The sequence below is a fragment of the Lutjanus erythropterus genome, chromosome 1 (assembly GCF_056507025.1).
Source record: "Lutjanus erythropterus isolate fLutEry1 chromosome 1, fLutEry1.hap2, whole genome shotgun sequence".
In the NCBI taxonomy this organism is placed as follows: Eukaryota; Metazoa; Chordata; class Actinopteri; order Lutjaniformes; family Lutjanidae; genus Lutjanus; species Lutjanus erythropterus.
This window is the reverse complement of record NC_139317.1, coordinates 18,867,150-18,884,921: the sequence shown is the minus strand read 5'-3', so window position 1 is coordinate 18,884,921 and position 17,772 is coordinate 18,867,150. Positions and strand designations below refer to the sequence as shown.

The following is a 17,772-nucleotide window of genomic DNA, read 5'->3' as shown; positions in this document are numbered from 1 at the left end:
GTTTATGGTCCTGTGCAACTCCAGTGTTTTAAAAGCTAACAAAGTAGACCAGCAACTCCTGTGTTCTTTAAGGTAAAATTAGTTTATGGAGTTATAAGGGATATTTCTCAGTGTACACTTAAACTGATAAACAATAATGTGAGTAACTGTAATTTGTATTTGTTACTTCCATGCCTGGTTTTAAAAATACTTTATGTGAGAAAGAGAAAAAAACTGTGCTATCCTGAGACAAAAAAGAGACTTATTTTTATCAACGCACTCTCTCCCCACTGTCTCACCAGAGCTGCTGGAACTGCGGGAGAAAAGCCAGTGAGACGTGCAGCGGCTGCAACACGGCTCGCTACTGTGGCTCCTTCTGCCAACACAAAGACTGGGAGAAGCACCACCACGTCTGTGGTCAGGGCCTGCAGGGGCTGCCGGGGGGCAGTAGCGTCCCTCTAGGCACCCCCTCCTCCTCCTCAGCGTCCTCCAGTGCGCCCCCCACCCACTCGGAGAGCACTCCGCCAGGACCCCTGTCCCTGGCGGGCCAGAGCAGTATCGCGGGCGGGGCTGGCAGTGGCAGTGGAAGTGTCTCCGCCAGCCCCAAGGAGAGCAGTTCCAGCAGTGCCTCTCGCTCCACGACTCCAGCCACCCCCGCCCTCCTGGATGCCACCTCTCGCTGACGTCCCTTCCTTGCATTACTGACGCGACAGTGCCCACACTCCACACAAAACCAAACTGAGGAATCTTCATCGCACACTGCTCCCTTTCCTTCTCCACAACTTCTTATCCTAAGCTCTTCTGAAAATCTTCTCACTACCTGATGATAGACTTGTTTTCTCACCTTCCCCTCCCCCAAAAACACTTTTTCTGTCTTTGTCTCTTTCACAACCATAAATACAAAGATTCCAGCCTGGGGTTCAGTGTAGTGGAAAGCATGGAAAGTGTCTCCTATCTCTGTGTTCGGTCACAGAAACATATCAGATGTGTTTGAGCTTTGACTTGAAGGTGTTCCCTCAGTAATGTAAGCAGCACGTAAAATACTGTCCACACGAGGACACGAGACAAGGGCTGTGGTAAGACAACATTGACGGGGGGGATGAGTAGGACGATTAGCACTTGGATTGGATTTCCCTTTAATTTAGCACCAATGAGAGAGCAGCCCTGACATGTGCACTACCAGTCCAAACAGTTCACTGATGTGGCACTTATTCTACAGTGTCCAAACGGAGACAGGAACCTTTTTTCAAACGGATGAGGGAAGGGGACGCGATTAATTCCTCAGAAACAGCTTAGTATTTATTAAATGTTTCTTTCTGGCTTTAAGGGAAAATAAAGAAAAGTCCAAATATTCTAAATAAAGAATAATAGTGATGATGATGCTGATGATAACGATAATGATATGAGAATAAATTAATTTTAAACTGCTAACTACCTTGCTAGCGAGCCAAGAAAATCTACACCGGACTCACCTCTCTGCACCATTGTGAACCCAAATGAATTCAAAGATGAAAAATAACATGATCCAAACCTTTGTATTATTACACTGCCAAAGTGAGTAAGTAAGCGATAAGGAGAAGCACTCATCTTATAACCAAACGCAAAGCAACATCACCTCCTCAGCAGATAAGCCAGCCCTGAGAGGACCAGGCTGCAGAGACAAGACGCTGCAGAACGGGACCCAGAGATAGTCAGACATTTAAAACATAAAAAAAACAAAACTGTGACCTGCAGCTGTTTCCTCCTGCAGTCTGGACAGAAACTACAGCGATTCCTCAGTGAAGGCCCAGACTAGTGAATAAGGACAATGCTGTGAACTTGAGAAAGACTTAGATGAAACGGATGGAAACCCTGCCACAGTGTGATTTCTTTTTTTGTGAATGGTAACAGAGGAAAAAAAGAAGAAAGGAAAAGCTACACAGCCTCAAAGGAGATGATACATGGCAAACGGAGCTGCCAAAAACCTCAAAAACAAGCTTGAAAACATTGTCCAAGAAGGATACTATGGAGGAGACATATGGGAAGATTGTTTGTAAGTCCTTTTTTTAAAAAAAGCTCCAAAATGAGGAGATATTTCAAGGAATTGCTGTTACCTTTACATTCACTCCCTCCTTTTCCAAAGCATGATGAACAGATGAAAGAGGCTCGTGAAGGGCGGTGTAGACTTGGTTCTCCTCTCTCTTTCTACCTCCCCTCCACCCCACACCTCCCTTCTTACACTCTTCCCCGACTACTTGACTCATGTCCGCCCCTGACCCCCCGCAGCCTGCTTTGGACACAGAGCCTCAGAGCAGTCACGTGGGGAAGGGTCCGAACCTGCTTGTAGATATTGTTCCTCTTTTCAAAATTTCAATAATGTCTCTTGTCGCTGATGTCCATATGTGCTGCCCTTGTGTATATCCAGAAAGAAGGACTTTGTTTTGTTTTTTTTTTGTTTTTTTTTCCTCCTTTGCGTTCGGGCTGAGCAGTGAAGTCAGAGCACGGACACTCGTCTACAAGTGGAAGCCCCACATTTTACTTCTCGTTTGATTTGTTGTATCTATATTAATGAGATGAAACCCCCTCTTGTAGAATATTTTGTATTGCTCGCATTGTAAGACAGTGAGAGGACGGAGGTGCAATATGAAGAGAATTCAGCTACTGAATGGAACCTCAGCAACTGCCCATAGGGTGTCATATAATATAGATACATATAAATATATTTAAAGTAACATCAGTAACTTAATGTGAATGTACATAGTATTTAAAGAGGTCCAAAAATGTGTTTGCCAAATAACAGAAACCTTTAAAGATTAATGTCCAGAATATGATTTTTCTCACAGTTCATTTGTTTCTCAAATTTATCAATTTTCGTTTTTCTTTTCTCTCTCGTACAAGTTTCAATTTTCACTCAGATCAGAGTGTCATGTGACCCTGAGTGGAGGAGACTGTTGGTAACAGAGGTCAAGTGGCTCCATACAGACAGGACCACAATGCATGTAGCTGAAAGTGGATGAAAAAAGATGAAGGGTGGATGGACACTACAAGACTTCCAGATCATTTTCTCAATCAATTCATTTTGTTTATGTTTGATCTTTTGTATGGGGGTGGCGCAACTGGGCCTAAATGATGTCATTGTCATGTCCTTCATTCACCCCAGGTCAGTTTACATCCTGTAGGAGGGGATCAGAGTGTGTACTGACAAAAAAAAAACCCTGAATATAGTCATTGGTTTGAAAAAAAAAGAAAAAAAGAAAAAATGGTGGCTCAGATTAAAATGTTGTTTCTTAGACCAAATTTATATCTTAAAGGGACAGTTCATCCAAAGATCATGTAAAGATTATTAAGGTCATTACTGTGAAACAGACCCCGACAAGTGATGCTCACTGTCCATTATCCTGCTTATTACATGGTTACTTACTAAAAAAAACAATAATTTGACATACATATTAATTTTAAAATCATTTTATGGATTCAAACAATTATTTTATTACTCTTCCTCTTTCAAAACTGCTTCCATCGCAATGGTCTGTTCTTTCTAGCAATGGTCAGTTATACAACAGTCTGCTGTACAGAAATTACAGGCAACGGCAAAGTCTCTTTCCAAAAATCCTGACCTGGTTACCCAAGGTAATCCACAACTTTTGTGGAGCAGTTTCACGTCGAAGCAATTTTGTTTCTAAGGTATGAAGAAAGTAGTTCCTACATGAGACTGCTCACAACAATGTCTTTGGATTATCTCGAGCAGCTGGGTCATGGTCAGAAAAATATTTTTGATTTTGTGGGTGAACTGTCTCTTTAACATCCTTTTGGCTCAAGTGCCACTGTAATGACCCTCTGTCTTGGTCCTCATCAACCTGTGTGTGTGTGTGTGTTAGGAGTGTTTGTTTCCCCCATGGTGCAGGACATGCCTTTACTGTAGGATTAAGTGATATACCAGAGTTAAGCTACAGTAAACCTCAAACCTAATTTTGATACCCCAACCTCTGAAATGTTTCTCCTTTTTTACTGTTGTTGCAATTTTGCAATGATGAAATCTGAGCATAAGCTGAAGATCCGGGATGGGTCTTTATTCCCAGGCCAAGAGAGAACTGTCATCTCTTATAGGGTTTTTTTTTCAGCTCTTCCCTCACCTCTGGTATAGGTAGATGCCATATTGACAGCTTTGGCCTGCTGTTGCAATATGTTAACACGCCACCATATTGACTGGGCAAGACTAGCTTGTGAACAAATGCATGCAAATGGGAGAAAAGAAGTATTGTACTGTTACATTTCTCAACTGATTTCATTGAGTTTGGTTATATTCAAGAGTCTATGACTTACACTGAGTTGGGAAAAAAAAGCTTTTTGTTTTCTAATTTACTCCACATCGATCATGAGCCCTTGACGACAAAAGTGATTCATTGAAATCGGTTCAGAAATGTAAATGTCATAGTGCTTTTTATCCAGAAAAACTGCTCACCCTTTTACTTATTTGTGTTTACAGGCCAGTCTTGACCGGACTAATATGGTGACGACATTGACATACAATCCAAAGGCCAATGTGGCATCTATGTAGATTTATGTGTTTATAAGTGTCGAGCCTTTTACTTAAAGCAACACAGGGCCTAAATAAACCATTCTCACACAAATTTGATATTAGTCATTGTAAACCTTACATGGTTGGCCTCATACACACGTGGACCAAACTTTGAAAAAGAAAAAAAAGAAGCCTTTTCTGCTTTTTGTTCATCTGCAGATGGATAAAGTGGATCATTTTTGGGACTATTTAAGAATTCAGATGGGATAAGCTACAAAGTACCCCTGCATCTGTGTGTAGCATTTATGTATGTGTGTTATAATTACAACGATATGATGTTGAACTCAGCCTTTTTGTGTCTTTTCCACCCCTGATGTCTAATTCCTACCACAGACCACTCTTCATAACTCCCTCCCTCACACTAGCTACCTCCTGTGACCATACAGCTAACCACCAGGAGAGGTTGACCTGGACTTTGAAAAGCTGGGCTGAGAGCAGACACGGAATCGCACATTCAAAAGAGAGAATCCGTTTGAAAACGATCAAAACTGAAGTGATGAAAGGAACTGCCATTGCACATGATGTAATAGAATATTTATCCTCACCAGACCTCACCTTTTCACATCCCACTATAACCAAACTGACACTGCTGGAATTTAGCAACAGATATACACAGATAGTCGAACATGCATTTACCTATAACTGAACACAGAATCAAGCATGACATGCCATTTGTTGTCCTAAACCAATAAAAGCACAGACCAAAGTACTCCTGCATTGCCATAGTAGGCTTTGACACGGTGTGTATTGACAGACCAGAAATAATAAGGTTAGAGCTCCACTACACCAGTTAACCAAAGTGTCTGGAATACACACAATCAGGGCACAAGAAGAAGAAGAGCACGCTGAGTTTCAAATGTGTAGAATTCTTAATTCAAGCAATCAAAGCGCTTGTTGTCTACATATTGAATAGAGCTTCTGTAAAAATAATGGAAGCATCTCCTTTGGAAAAGCCTACTGATTGCGTGTTCTTACAGTTACAAAGCCTTGCAGAGAACTGAATATGTGGTGGGTGTGCGTTTGCGTGTGAATGGTGGTGTGCGTGTTTTTGTAAAACAAAAATATTCTCTTTTTTTTTTTTCGTGTCTCTGTACAAACTACTTGAAACCTTCAGAGCTTTAATGAAACATCCCAGACAGACTTTAGTGGCAGATCGATTCACAATATGTAGCAACAGCTTTGTGCAGTAAAACAGCATGTTTGCGAACATCGAAACAACATCGTGATGACAGTTCCATTCACCTCTGAAGTGCTTTGCGTGTGCCTCCGTGTCTGCAAGTAAGCCCTCATCTAAACTAAACAAAACCAAACCCAATAAACCTGTTATAATGACCAAAATGCAACCAAAAGCTACAACTTCCTTCTTCAGATTTCACTTTTAGGTTAAGGTTTTTGTGTTATGTCCCAGCGTCCAACGTGCAAACTGTCCCTCCCTCCTGATTTCAATGGACAGGATACAAAAGATCAGTTAAATGTTCCGTTCAGCTGGGTGTAAGCTTCATTATAGGGACAGTTCACCCCAAAATCAAAGATAAGTATTTTTTCATCTTACCTGTGGTGCTATTTATCCATCTACATTGCTTTGGTGTGAGTTGCAGAGTTTTAGAGTTGTCTTAAGTTTTTAAGACCCCTGTCTTACTTTGTGGCTTTAAAATAGGGTGCAGATACTGCCCTAGCACTGGTAAATTTTATATTTTTTGGACAAATTCATTAAGTAATATTACTATAAAATGCCATGTCAATTCCTTATGCCTTCTAAATCAAAGCTAAATACAAATTATGGCTTAAAATGTGTATTTTGATTAGCATTAAGAGGCTCATAGCAACTTAAAAAAAATAAAATGGCTACTCACTATGACTATGCTGTGAAATGAAAAAAATAACATTTTGTCAGGTTTACGCCTATATTTAGTAAAATATAATTGAATCACCAGGAGCTTGGCCCATTAAAAGATTTAATAACCAAGAGTCTGATTTTTTAAATGAGACATTGCTTTCAGATTTTTCAAATGTATGTTTTTGGCGGTTTTAGCATCACAAGCCGAGTGCCATCTACTTCCATTATATTATAAGGGAGACATCTCTGATGGCCGATATTTCCGAATCTTCAACTCACAACAAAACAATCTCGATGGATGAAAAGCACTGAAAGCCAGAGGAAAAATATGTATTTTTGATTTTGGTGTGAACTGTCCCTTTAAGTCATGAAACAAATGAGATCTGTGTCATATCCTTCTCTCTGTGAAGATATCATTATTATTATTATTATTATTATAGATGGCAAACGCATAAGGGCTCTGCTGTTGTGAATACCATCAAAAGGGTCTCTGAACACTTTCCATCAGCCACTTTTTCTATTTGTTTAACTATGTACATGATATGGGCAAAACGCATGTTTAGAAAAGACAAATATTAGCAGGTTGGCATTTGTCTCTCCCTATACCCCAACCAGTAACTCTACCAATGAAGTTTCAAGGCTCATCTGATGTGATGGTGACACGTCCTTCCTGTGAAACAGGCACTGATGAATAGATACAGTAGGAAGCTAAAGTGGCAAACAGTGGATACAGCACTTGTTTTCCCAAAAGCCATGGCTCAGGATGGTCCTGTTTTTACCTTTACATAAATTGAAAAAAGGTTTATGGTTTTATATGTGTAGGGAAGCATTCTATACTGTATTGTGCAATACATTATTACAGAAAAAACATGTTTCTGTAGGAAAGGTTGGCGCTTTGAAGATCTTTCTCCTTTTTTTTTGTTTTTATTTCCCTCTTCAAAAGGTCCTGTTGCCGTTTTTAGATGAAGTTAACTGTGCCAGAAGAATTAAATTCTGATTTGTATTTATTTCTTGCATGCTTTCCTCCCTGTTGCTAATACCGCTCTTTAACTGTTCGCTCTGTTGGATGTGTGAAGCTGTAAAACATTCTAATTCAGGTTATTGTCTGTGTTGAACAATGTAACTGTGTAATTAAAACATGAAATGAAATATTCATCACTCTCGTTGCTTTTCTTCTTTACACGCTGCAGCGTATTCTGAGAAAAGATCCTCACAAGAGGAAAATCACCCATTGTTACTGAGTCATCACTAACACTAAGTTATTATGTAAACTTCAGAAGTCATATGATTGCGGTCCCTCGTGTATACAGAAATAGCAGATCCGTATAACACACTGAAAAACCAATATAACAATTAAATATCTTTTTTCAAAATATATTCCAACAGTCCTATACACCTTTATGGAAACATTACCAAACCACATAAACAAACTCACTCCCTATCTTTGACCTCATATTAGTCACAATTATTTATCATTTGAAAGATTCTGAAAGACAACAAACAACTAATTAAAGGTTTAATTGATCTAACTGGCCTTTTTGTCAGCAGCCATTTTGGCATGAAATAGTAAACACAGGTGTCAGCAATGATACAAATTAAGGTTCTGTTCCATTCAGGTCAAACAGAGTCAGGGTGCTGCTGCTGTTTATGTTGGCTCACTGGAAAGGCTCTGCTACACTAAATGGAACAGGACCTTCATTAGTATCATTGGTAACACTGGAGTTTACCCCACAGTCTCATATCAGTATGGTTGCCATGAGGACAGGCCTATTTTACATACTGGCTCACTGGGACACTTAAATAAAACAGAGCCATTAATGTAATTAGTAACGCCTGGGCTTTTCCTGCTATAACAATTCAAGTTTAATGAACTTGAATAAACAAAAATATATTAATACATTAAAGGAGCAATAGGCCTTGACATGACAGGATTGGTGTAGCATTGATGTTAGAGATGCAACTGATATTTCAATTTAGTATGTTTCTTTATATATTACATATTTCTCCTTTAATTTGAAAAGATTTGTTGATTTCACTAAATTCCTGTGGGTCTTTGGTTTTTCTTAGAGTGTAAGGATTACTACAAAATTTCCTGTAGTTTCAACTTTCAAATTTATCAAACTCACTATCAAGGAATTTATTATATTATTTATTATTAAAGTGAAGTATGGAGAAGGAGTATAACCAGCAAGCAAAACTTTATTTAGCACATTTCACTCCAGGTAGATGCACAATGAGCTGTACACGAAAGTTGCAGCCACAAGAACAGATGCATAAAAATACCATTGTTAAAACCAGATACAAAATAAAATCAATTAAGACCAGCAATCAACCAGTAAAATAGTAAGACATGATAATTACAACAATTTAAAAGGAAGAAAATATAAAATATATCAAGGTAAGATAAAATAATTAAAACCAACAGTTGGGTAATACGAATATAAAAGCATGCAGGGTAAAATAAACAAAAAGTATAATGAAAATAAAATTAAATGAAATTAAAGTTAGGACCTACAAACCAGACTACAAAACAAAATGTTTTCAGTTTAGTTTTAAAAGGTGGTGTTGTGGCACACCTGACATGATTAGGGAGCATGTTAAAAGCAAAAGGCAGATTCACCAGTTTTACAGGGGCAAATGAGGGACTGGCCCCCTCTTTGATGCGCCACTGGGACGTAGACCCCCACCACCAGCGTCCTCTCACGTGCGTTTCGCTGTCAATCAATCCAGCGCGTGATGACTCTCGTTCACAGGTGAAACCTATTAGCCTGTCTCATATCCCGTGTCGTGGTGCGACTCCGTGGACCCGTTTCTTTTGCTGTGCGAGAGACATTTTTGAGGCGGTATTCTGGGAAGCTGCAGTGTCTTTGCAGATGCCATGTTTGAGCAGTGAGCATGGCGGAAAATCATCTGGAGTACGGCTACCTGGAGGGCGAGTCCATCGGGGAGCATTTCGCCGAGGACCCGGTGGGTATCATAGTGTTTATGCTGTGGTGGATCAAAAGGATGCCGCCGTCACGTTTGTTCGTTTTTACGCACGTCAGTAGGCAAATGACGACTGTTACGTTGGACAAACGAGCGCAAACATAAGCTAACGTTATGCTATGTAGTGTGGCTATAACACTGACAAACGTTAAGTGCGATGAACGACATCGGTGAGCCACATCCCGGTTAACATGCTGAGTGACTTATTCTGCAGGGAGTCAATCAGATGCACTGCAGCCAGGTTAAAGGACGCATAGTGTGGTTCTAAATTATGGCTCTGAATGAATGGTAAAACCCTGTTAGACCCATCTGTCCTGAAATCTCGGGCCAGCTGCATGCCTGATTTAACCTACATCTGGGAAGAATAAAATGTGACGGATTAAAATATCAATATGGTCCATTTATGACTGAATGAGGGGCCTACATCTATGAGAGCGTTTGGTGCTTTTACATGATACTTACATGTACAAATTTGTTCAGAAATGATAAACATGTCAGCCAAGCAGCCCATACACTCTAGTCCAGTTGTTTTCAAACTAGGGTCTGGGTACCAAAAGGTTAAGAGAATTATAACAACTTGAATCACATTATTTTTGAAGTTGGAACAACATTTGAAATTATAGTGATTACCTTACCTATAGTCATTACCTACTCACCCTCATGCCAATTAAAAGTTGGATTTAGTTTTTTGTAGTCCACAAAACAAGCAACATAATGTCAACCCTAAAAATAATAAAAGTACTCAGAGGGATTCCTTAAAAGAAAGTCCTCTCCAAACTGGGTGTCTGTAGTCTAAGTTGCATATATTGTGGGGGGTCCTTCCTTGATATGAAAAGTTTGGTAACCCCTGCTGTAGTCATTTCACTTAAAGATATCAAACCAATACTTTAAAAAAATTGCTTCTTTTAGGCCTAAACATCAATAAATCCAGACTACCTCTGTCTGCCTTGTTACATCACAGTCGATACACAGATGAGTGACAAAGGAAAATCACACAGTACATGAAGTTGTTGGGCCATACTGAACCAGGCAAAACAGGCCTGTGAAGAAGCATGTAAATGAGCTGCTGTTTTTCTGGCTAAAAAGCACTAAAATGTTCTAAGACGTTTGAAAAAACTTACACCACATAGATCATAAAGCTTTGAATATAAAAAATTGCGAATGCAGATCGGTTGAGAAATGTAGATGTTGCAGTGCTTTTTATCCAGAAAAAAAACAAAAAAACACATCCCCATGTACTTATGTGTTACAAGCCGGTCTTGACTGGTCCAACATGTCGGTGATGTTGACATACGATCCAAAGGCCGATGCGCCGTATCTGTGCATGTTGGGTGACAAAAAAGCCCAACAAGCGCACCCTCTGAGGACCCAGAGGCTAAGACTAAAAATGTAAGCAGGAAAACAGATTTTGCAGCAGGGAATTCAGCTTTCTGTGTCGGAACAGAACACACCAAGGAATTTATTGCTTCAAATTACTACACGTATGAAGAACACTGACTTAATATCCCTTTGATGCTCCTCATCATTGAGGGAACCATTAATCCAAAAAATCTTCTCTTATTTCATATTTTGGTTATCCAAAAACTCATCCAAAATCAGGTGTTGAGTTTGGCTGAGATAAGTTTAATTTAAAGGCCACAACATGTTTGACATAATTTTTATTCTCAAACCAATTAGTTTCAACTTTGTGCCATTTACACATTGTATTTCTGCACTTAGTGATTGAAGTTTATCCATAAATGAGTCACTAGTCTGGTTTTCAATGTAGTTTTCTGCTTTAGTTCTCACTGACTTAAAGCTCTGGTGTCTGTGCTGTGTTTTTTCAGGAGCTGGCAGCCATCAAGGCCAGGGTTCAGGAGCTGGAAATGGAAGAGGAGTCAGAAAGACTGAAGGAGGAGGAGGAGAGGTGCGATGCAGGAGACATGCAGCTCCTGACCAGCAGCCCTCGACCTGGTGAGATGGCCCACGGGTCTGATCCACCTAGTGGTTTGTTATTGTGTCACATTGTTGTACAGCTAAATGCTGATCATGCATTTGGGAAGCCTCAACAGAGTATTCTTAGCCAGGTGTGTGTAGCATCGCAGCCTCTAGGCAGGTGAGGTAGCTGCATCCTCCACCATCTGGCTAACACCTGGGACGCTTCACATGTGCCTCATCACTGCCCAATGAGACGAAGCAGTGAGCCCCAGAGAACCAGAAGGGTCCTCCTTGCTGCCTGTGGCGATTTTCTGCTTCTGTGCATCTCCTCATTCCTTTCACCCCCCCCCCATCCTCCCTTTGGTTCCTCCTCAGAACAGAGATACAATCAGAGGGGAGCCAGATTCTGAGATATATATTGTCACAGATAACGCAAGAAATAGATATGTTGGTGAAAATAATCCCTGTGTTCACTTCACCTGGACTGACCCCCCTGTGTAGATAATACATTACTTATACGATTTGTTTTTGTTTCCTCCACAGGACCTTTCTACAATATGACTCCTGAGGAGAGGATAGATGCAGACAACAGATCTGTCTATGTAGGAAATGTAAGGCTTGTATATCTCTTTTCTTCATACTGAGCATGTTTTTATTCATAGCTCTGGTTTGACACCCTGTTGAACAAATCTCAGGTAGACTATGGAGCCACTGCAGATGAGCTGGAGATCCATTTCAACGGCTGCGGTCCTGTCAACCGAGTAACCATCCTGTGTGACAGGTTCTCTGGCCATCCCAAAGGGTGGGTTCAACCTCTGCACAGTTTATACTTCCATCTACCTAATACTTTTTGACCATAAATTATAACTGTGAGCATGTTGGCTTCCAGGTTTATTTACTGTTGGTCTCCCCACCCTTGACAGTTTTGCTTACATTGAGTTCTCTGATCGAGACTCTGTGCTCAGCGCCATTGGTTTGCATGAGACCTTGTTCAGAGGAAGAGTCCTTAAGGTGAGGAGCATTACACTACATGTCAGTCTTGAAGGAAAACCCTCAAACTAGTTAGCTACTGGTGAACTGTCCCTTAAGGCCCACTTGTGATTGTTAAAGTTCAGTGGACTGTCTTTCTTCAGCAATTTGTGGAACTTTTACTGGTGCAGGGATATCTCCCAAATCACTTTGTAGTTTCACTGTGGGTGCATTCAAATACCCATCTTATTCAGTATGTCAAATGCAGTATGTCAGAAATACCAGGATGTCCCATTACATTGATTTGCAGTATGCTTTTCTGGCTTTTCTGAGCCTTAATCCTAAATGAAAGAGTTATCACATTGATTGAGCTGTTGAGAGAGCACTGACAATTTCCTGCTACGGACTGCGATGCATGAATGAGCAAGCGAGGTTCAGGGTGCAATGTTTTGACAAAGTATGTCCCAATTGTATGCATACTGCTTGCAACAATATGTACTTTGTAAGAGCAGCTGCTTTACATACTTGAATTAAAAAGAAAGTATAGGATTCGGAACGCATCTTAAATTTTAGAATGGACAGTCAGGTATGGGTCTGTATTTGATTTGGGCAAGACGAGGGTATTATTAAACTAAGTTTTAGATGAGAAGAGTTTGGTGATGCCACATTTAGGCTGCAGGTTAGTACTTTAATGGTCCTGTGTACCGCAGATGAACTTAATCACTGTTTGGAAGTGGAAACAAACTTGAAAAGGTAATGTAATTCCATTTGAAGCAAATCAGTCACAGCACCTTTTAGTTTTCCTCGATTTAAGCTGGTCTCTTAGATCTGAATAAATTGTACTCGTCTATGCAGCAAGACATTTTGTTTTTTTTGTTTCATCACTGTTGAATAGCAACCATGGCATTTCTTCAACACTAATCAATCATCCTAAACAGTACAGTAAAAATCGGTGTTCCTTGGCTTGCAGGTAATGCCAAAGAGGACCAACATGCCAGGCATCAGCACCACAGACAGGGGAGGACACCGAGGTGGTCACACCAGAGGCAGAGGCCGCGGTTACCGTCCACCGCGCTACCAGAACGGCTCTCGGGGAAGGTTCAGGTACCAGTCAACCAGGCCCCAACATCAAATACCCCACCCTTACTATGGAGGCCCCTCAGTGGGGAAAAGACAGTGGGGACACATGGACTACCATGAACAGATGCCCAAACGTTACCCATGTCTCCTTCTCATCACCCCTCCATCAGAGGAGTTGGGGGCAGGGTCGAGTGGACAGCACTACCCTCAGCAGCGCTAGCACCACCTGCTGCACTACAGTGGGCAAATGGAACTGATTTTAAATAAGTCTTTCCAGGCATTATTGAGTTGAGCATCATGTGAGCGCTAGAGTGGACAGAAGAGAGGACTTTACATCCCTTCATCAGTCCTTCATGTGGGTGAGCTGTGAGGAATGAAGACTGGGGTCAGAGGTGTTGCATTATAAGCTTATGTTGCTGTGAATGCATGGGACAATCCTCTAATTGTTATGCAGTTTGCGTCTTACTGTTTTTACAAAATTGATGCGAATGTATCGTGTTGCTGCCTGCAATGTTCACGTAGAAATCCTCCCAGTGTATAAGTTATAAGTTCTTTGCTATGTAAGTGAATGAATAAATAAAACAATGATTCAGTGCTCCCTTTGTAGTAAAATGACACGAAATGCATTGATGTGTAACATCACTTAAGTTTATTACATCACAGTTCAATAATCAAGGCAACATTTAAACAAACAAAAAATAGGATGAGGGGTGTTCTGTACAGTGGATGCTCAGGATCAGGGGTGAACAAGATGTCAGCCTCCTTGGACCATCATTCCAGACACAATGCCATCAAAAGCCCTGGAGAATGATTGGCAAAAAATCAATCACTGCTACATTAGATCAGTGATACATAATATTTTGAATATCATGTTTCAGAAGAACTCACTTGGACTGAATAGAGTCCCCAGGATTGTGGAATGGGTTGCACATTACATCTGTGAAAGAGTTGTGTAATTTTCTGAACATCTGGAAGAGAAAGTTAATACTTAATCATAAAAAGTTACAAATTAACCAGATCACAAATTGTAATGTGGACTCAAGTATGTATGCATATCCATCCTAAATTCAGGCTTTTTTCATTCAAACATGATTGTGTGTGTGGTCAAGGTTCTGTAACACCACTGAGAAAATGCAGAAAAGCTCAAGCACTAATCTGTCAATATTGTTGCAGCTTTTTTGTAAGTGGCCTACATAAATTCAGGAATCGGATCATTATAGCGACTCTTTTATTGGTTCTTAATATCCAAGCTGACATTTAGGGCAACAAGGCATAATTCAGTGCTTGCATAAACACTGTATAACTAGCTCAACATCCTGACACAGAGAAAAGAGTGCAGATGTGGAATAAACAATGGAAACATGGCTTGTGGTGAATTATGCTTGTTGGTTGCGTTAAGATGAACTTACACTTCTAATTTCATTGTCCCGTAATGACGTATTCGATGAGTCCACAACAATGACAAATTTCACCTTGGAGTTGGTTACATAACCATACCTGGTTTACCAGTTAAGGATATTCAGTTTCCCTTGTAAGATTTTTTTTTTTTTTACAACAGGCCTGTCAATCCAGACTTTTGATCATTTCTAAATATGGAAAAAGTATATCACTGTGATAGTACTTTTTAAAAACTGCACACATAAGTTTATGGGTATTTACACTGTTTATTAGAAGATCATCATTTCATTAGTTGGCTAGTAGGCCCGTCCACTGCTTATGTCCGTTAAGCATAGAGACACTTAATATTTAAAAAAAAATATCTCTGGCTTTTTTAAGCTGACTGAATTTAATCAGAAAGAATGAAGAAAGATGCCTAATGCAACACTGTGTTAAACCAAGTTACTTTTAATCTAGGATTACAAAAGTACATTGTTTCTTCCTGTATGTTTGTTTGCCAATTGCAAAAACTAATAAAGCAGACAAAAATACAAAGGTGAACTGTTTTACACATTTAAATTAGAACTTTTACAGGTCAGATACAGCTAATATACATGTCTGGACTCTTGGCACTTTTTTCAAATGTGGCCTTTCTAAAAAATAAACTTTTTTATTTTACAGTAAATTTCATACACTTAACATCCATTAAACCATTCTACAACAACAACAAAAGAAATGCAATGGTCTACATATCTGAGAATATGGGTATACATAGGAATTGCTGCATCCTTGATTAGCAGAGGTCTGTACACGTAGTCATGTTCTATGTACTGCAGATGTGTTCACAATCTTGTTAAAAATATAATTAACCTTAGATCACAGTCTAACCCCTGTAATAGAAAGATGATCTAATTAAAAGATAAGCTCGGCGCGTGGAGCAATTGTCTTATGTGTTTTTTTTTAACTCTTAACCTTCACAAAACACACACACACACAAGGATACACTTTGTAGTCTTCAGTTGGATAGAGCAGACCCAGGTAAAGCTCTCTCTGGTCTCCCAAAGATTTGCCTACAGCTGAGATCTTCTCCTCCACCACATCCAGAGAGGTGTGCACTGTGTAGTGAAACTTCAGCTCATTCTGAGTGGGCACACTGCGGATATACAGCGGGTAGTTCTGGGGAAACGACATGAAGGAGTGCACTTGAACAATAACGAACTTGTTGAACGCAACACCTTTCAGTCACTTCCACAAAATCTCAACAACGATGCAAGAAATAGAAGGAGCAGCCAGTCTAAAAGAATGCTAACGTTGTTAGCTTAAATGTTAACGTTAGCTCGGTTTGGGTATTTCAACCTGCCGGGCCTTCTGGTTTAAAGAGAAAGCTGACATTTACTTAGACACAATTACAAGAATAAAACAAACATTTTATCCTTTAATAACAAGATATAGATAAAAACAGGGACATCTGACAGCAGAAATCATTACCTCTTTTGCGATCACTGCTATACACACCGCCATGTTAGTGTTCCTCCTCTGAACTGTCAGATGCGGTCATGTGATATGGTGCATTCACTGCAGGTGGAAAAGTGGAGCTACACAATCTCTGATTGGTAATTGGAGACAAAAAGAATTTGGAAAGATCTGGAGTCTCACTTCTTAAAATCAGTTTACTCTGTATTACCATGATAAATCAGATGACGGTGCTGTTGAGTGTTTTATTTAAAAAGTTTTTCATTCACAATATATTTTCCAGATCACTTCCTGATTGCCCCTTTTCTTATAGAACTACATTTTCTATTAAAATAACTCACATTAGTAGTCAACAAAAAGAGCGATAAACTTATGGAATATTGTGAAATGTTTCTGGCTGATACCTCTCTCTGAATATAGTTGCATTCATGTGTTTTATTTATTTGTTTGTTTGTTTATTAATTTCAAGATTATGTTCTTTGTATGTATTTTAATTGTATTTAATGTGCTGTTATTCTACCTGCGTGTTTGTGTGTTACATGGTGTTTTTTATTTTAAAATTAATTAATTTAAAAATTAAAAACAACTGATATTGAATTCACACCTAGCACGTCCAACATTTTTCAGAAGTCCCTGAATGCACCAAAAATCAAGGAAAATGTTTACATTTATTTACAGTTTATCGATTTAATCGTAATATATAACGCTACTACGTTCATAAATCAATGGCATAAAAATCAATTCATTTTAAATGAATTCAAAACCTTAATTTATTCGAGCAAACGCCTGAAAACAATTAAAAACTACTGCGTATGCGTAAGTGTTGCGCTGAAGATCCGCACGAAGGCAAACAAACCACTTCCTCGATGTTGCTGCTCATATGACTGCAGCAGCTCAGCTATGCGAGTGATGTTTTGTGAAACTTTGACTCTATTTTGTGCAATAATATGCTGTTCCTCGGCAGAAAATCCACCAAATGTTTCCTCTCCAAATATCATCATCTTGCTCATGGATGACGTAAGTTACTTTTTCTTTTCTGCCTGGTTCCTCGTGACTTCAGTTCATCACATCAGCAGTGAATGAGTTTGAGAGTCCAAAATATGTCTCTTTCCTTCTCTGAATGTTTGTTTTCTCTTTGTCTGTGCGTCCTCTTCTCATTGAACATTTAAGTTCAGTCCATGACTGTGTTTGTTGTTTGCATGTGTGTCTTAACTTTTCAGATGGGTTGGGGAGACTTGGGAGTGTTTGGACAGCCCTCTAAAGAGACCCCCAACCTGGATGCCATGGCTGCTCAGGGGATGCTTCTCCCTAACTTCTACACTGCCAACCCCCTCTGTTCCCCATGTGAGTCAGCTGAGCATGTTCTAAAACAGAACCAGCAGGTCCTGTCTTTCATCACAGTTGCAGCCCTCCATCTCTACTTTTGTTTTTATTGTTGCATCATTAAAATGTTGCGTAAACTTGGGGAAACTAGTTTAAAGCTGTCCTTTACCATACCACTAGGTACATGAACAGGGAGCAGATATTTAGGTGGAATCAGGAAAATGATAGATAACAAGAGGAATTCATATTGTCAAATAGCAAACCATAGTTGATT

The 17,772-nt window shown here is 39.7% G+C and overlaps 4 protein-coding genes across 13 annotated transcripts in view; 3 read left to right on the top strand and 1 right to left on the bottom strand.

Annotated features, from left to right (window-relative positions):
• Positions 1–5,755, top strand: part of cbfa2t3 (CBFA2/RUNX1 partner transcriptional co-repressor 3) — a 65,487-nt gene extending 59,732 nt beyond the window's left edge. For all 10 annotated transcript variants that reach the window (XM_084715808.1, XM_084715816.1, XM_084715824.1 and 7 more), the window contains one exon: positions 282–5,755. In XM_084715808.1, coding sequence (XP_084571934.1) covers positions 282–662 — 381 coding nt within the window. In that variant the 3' untranslated portion in view covers positions 663–5,755. The remainder of the gene's footprint in view (positions 1–281) is intronic.
• A 3,271-nt stretch (positions 5,756–9,026) lies between these two features.
• Positions 9,027–13,920, top strand: pabpn1l (PABPN1 like, cytoplasmic). Its single transcript, XM_084715739.1, has 6 exons — positions 9,027–9,341; positions 11,186–11,312; positions 11,820–11,887; positions 11,972–12,078; positions 12,200–12,287; positions 13,216–13,920. Exons 1-6 carry the CDS (start codon positions 9,270–9,272, stop codon positions 13,543–13,545), a joined length of 792 nt encoding a protein of 263 aa, XP_084571865.1. The 5' UTR covers positions 9,027–9,269; the 3' UTR covers positions 13,546–13,920.
• Positions 13,921–13,951: 31 nt separating this feature from the next.
• trappc2l (trafficking protein particle complex subunit 2L) lies at positions 13,952–16,311 on the bottom strand. The gene is made up of 4 exons (XM_084715755.1): positions 16,191–16,311; positions 15,706–15,878; positions 14,735–14,822; positions 13,952–14,293 (listed from the first exon to the last, which is right to left on the bottom strand). Exons 1-4 carry the CDS (start codon positions 16,221–16,223, stop codon positions 14,210–14,212), a joined length of 378 nt encoding a protein of 125 aa, XP_084571881.1. The 5' UTR covers positions 16,224–16,311; the 3' UTR covers positions 13,952–14,209.
• A 723-nt stretch (positions 16,312–17,034) lies between these two features.
• The window catches only part of galns (galactosamine (N-acetyl)-6-sulfatase), a 30,215-nt gene continuing 29,477 nt past the window's right edge, over positions 17,035–17,772 (top strand). The window contains exons 1-2 of the mRNA XM_084715714.1: positions 17,035–17,192; positions 17,396–17,519. Of these exons, the coding sequence (XP_084571840.1) occupies positions 17,076–17,192; positions 17,396–17,519 (241 nt within the window). The 5' untranslated portion in view covers positions 17,035–17,075. The remainder of the gene's footprint in view (positions 17,193–17,395; positions 17,520–17,772) is intronic.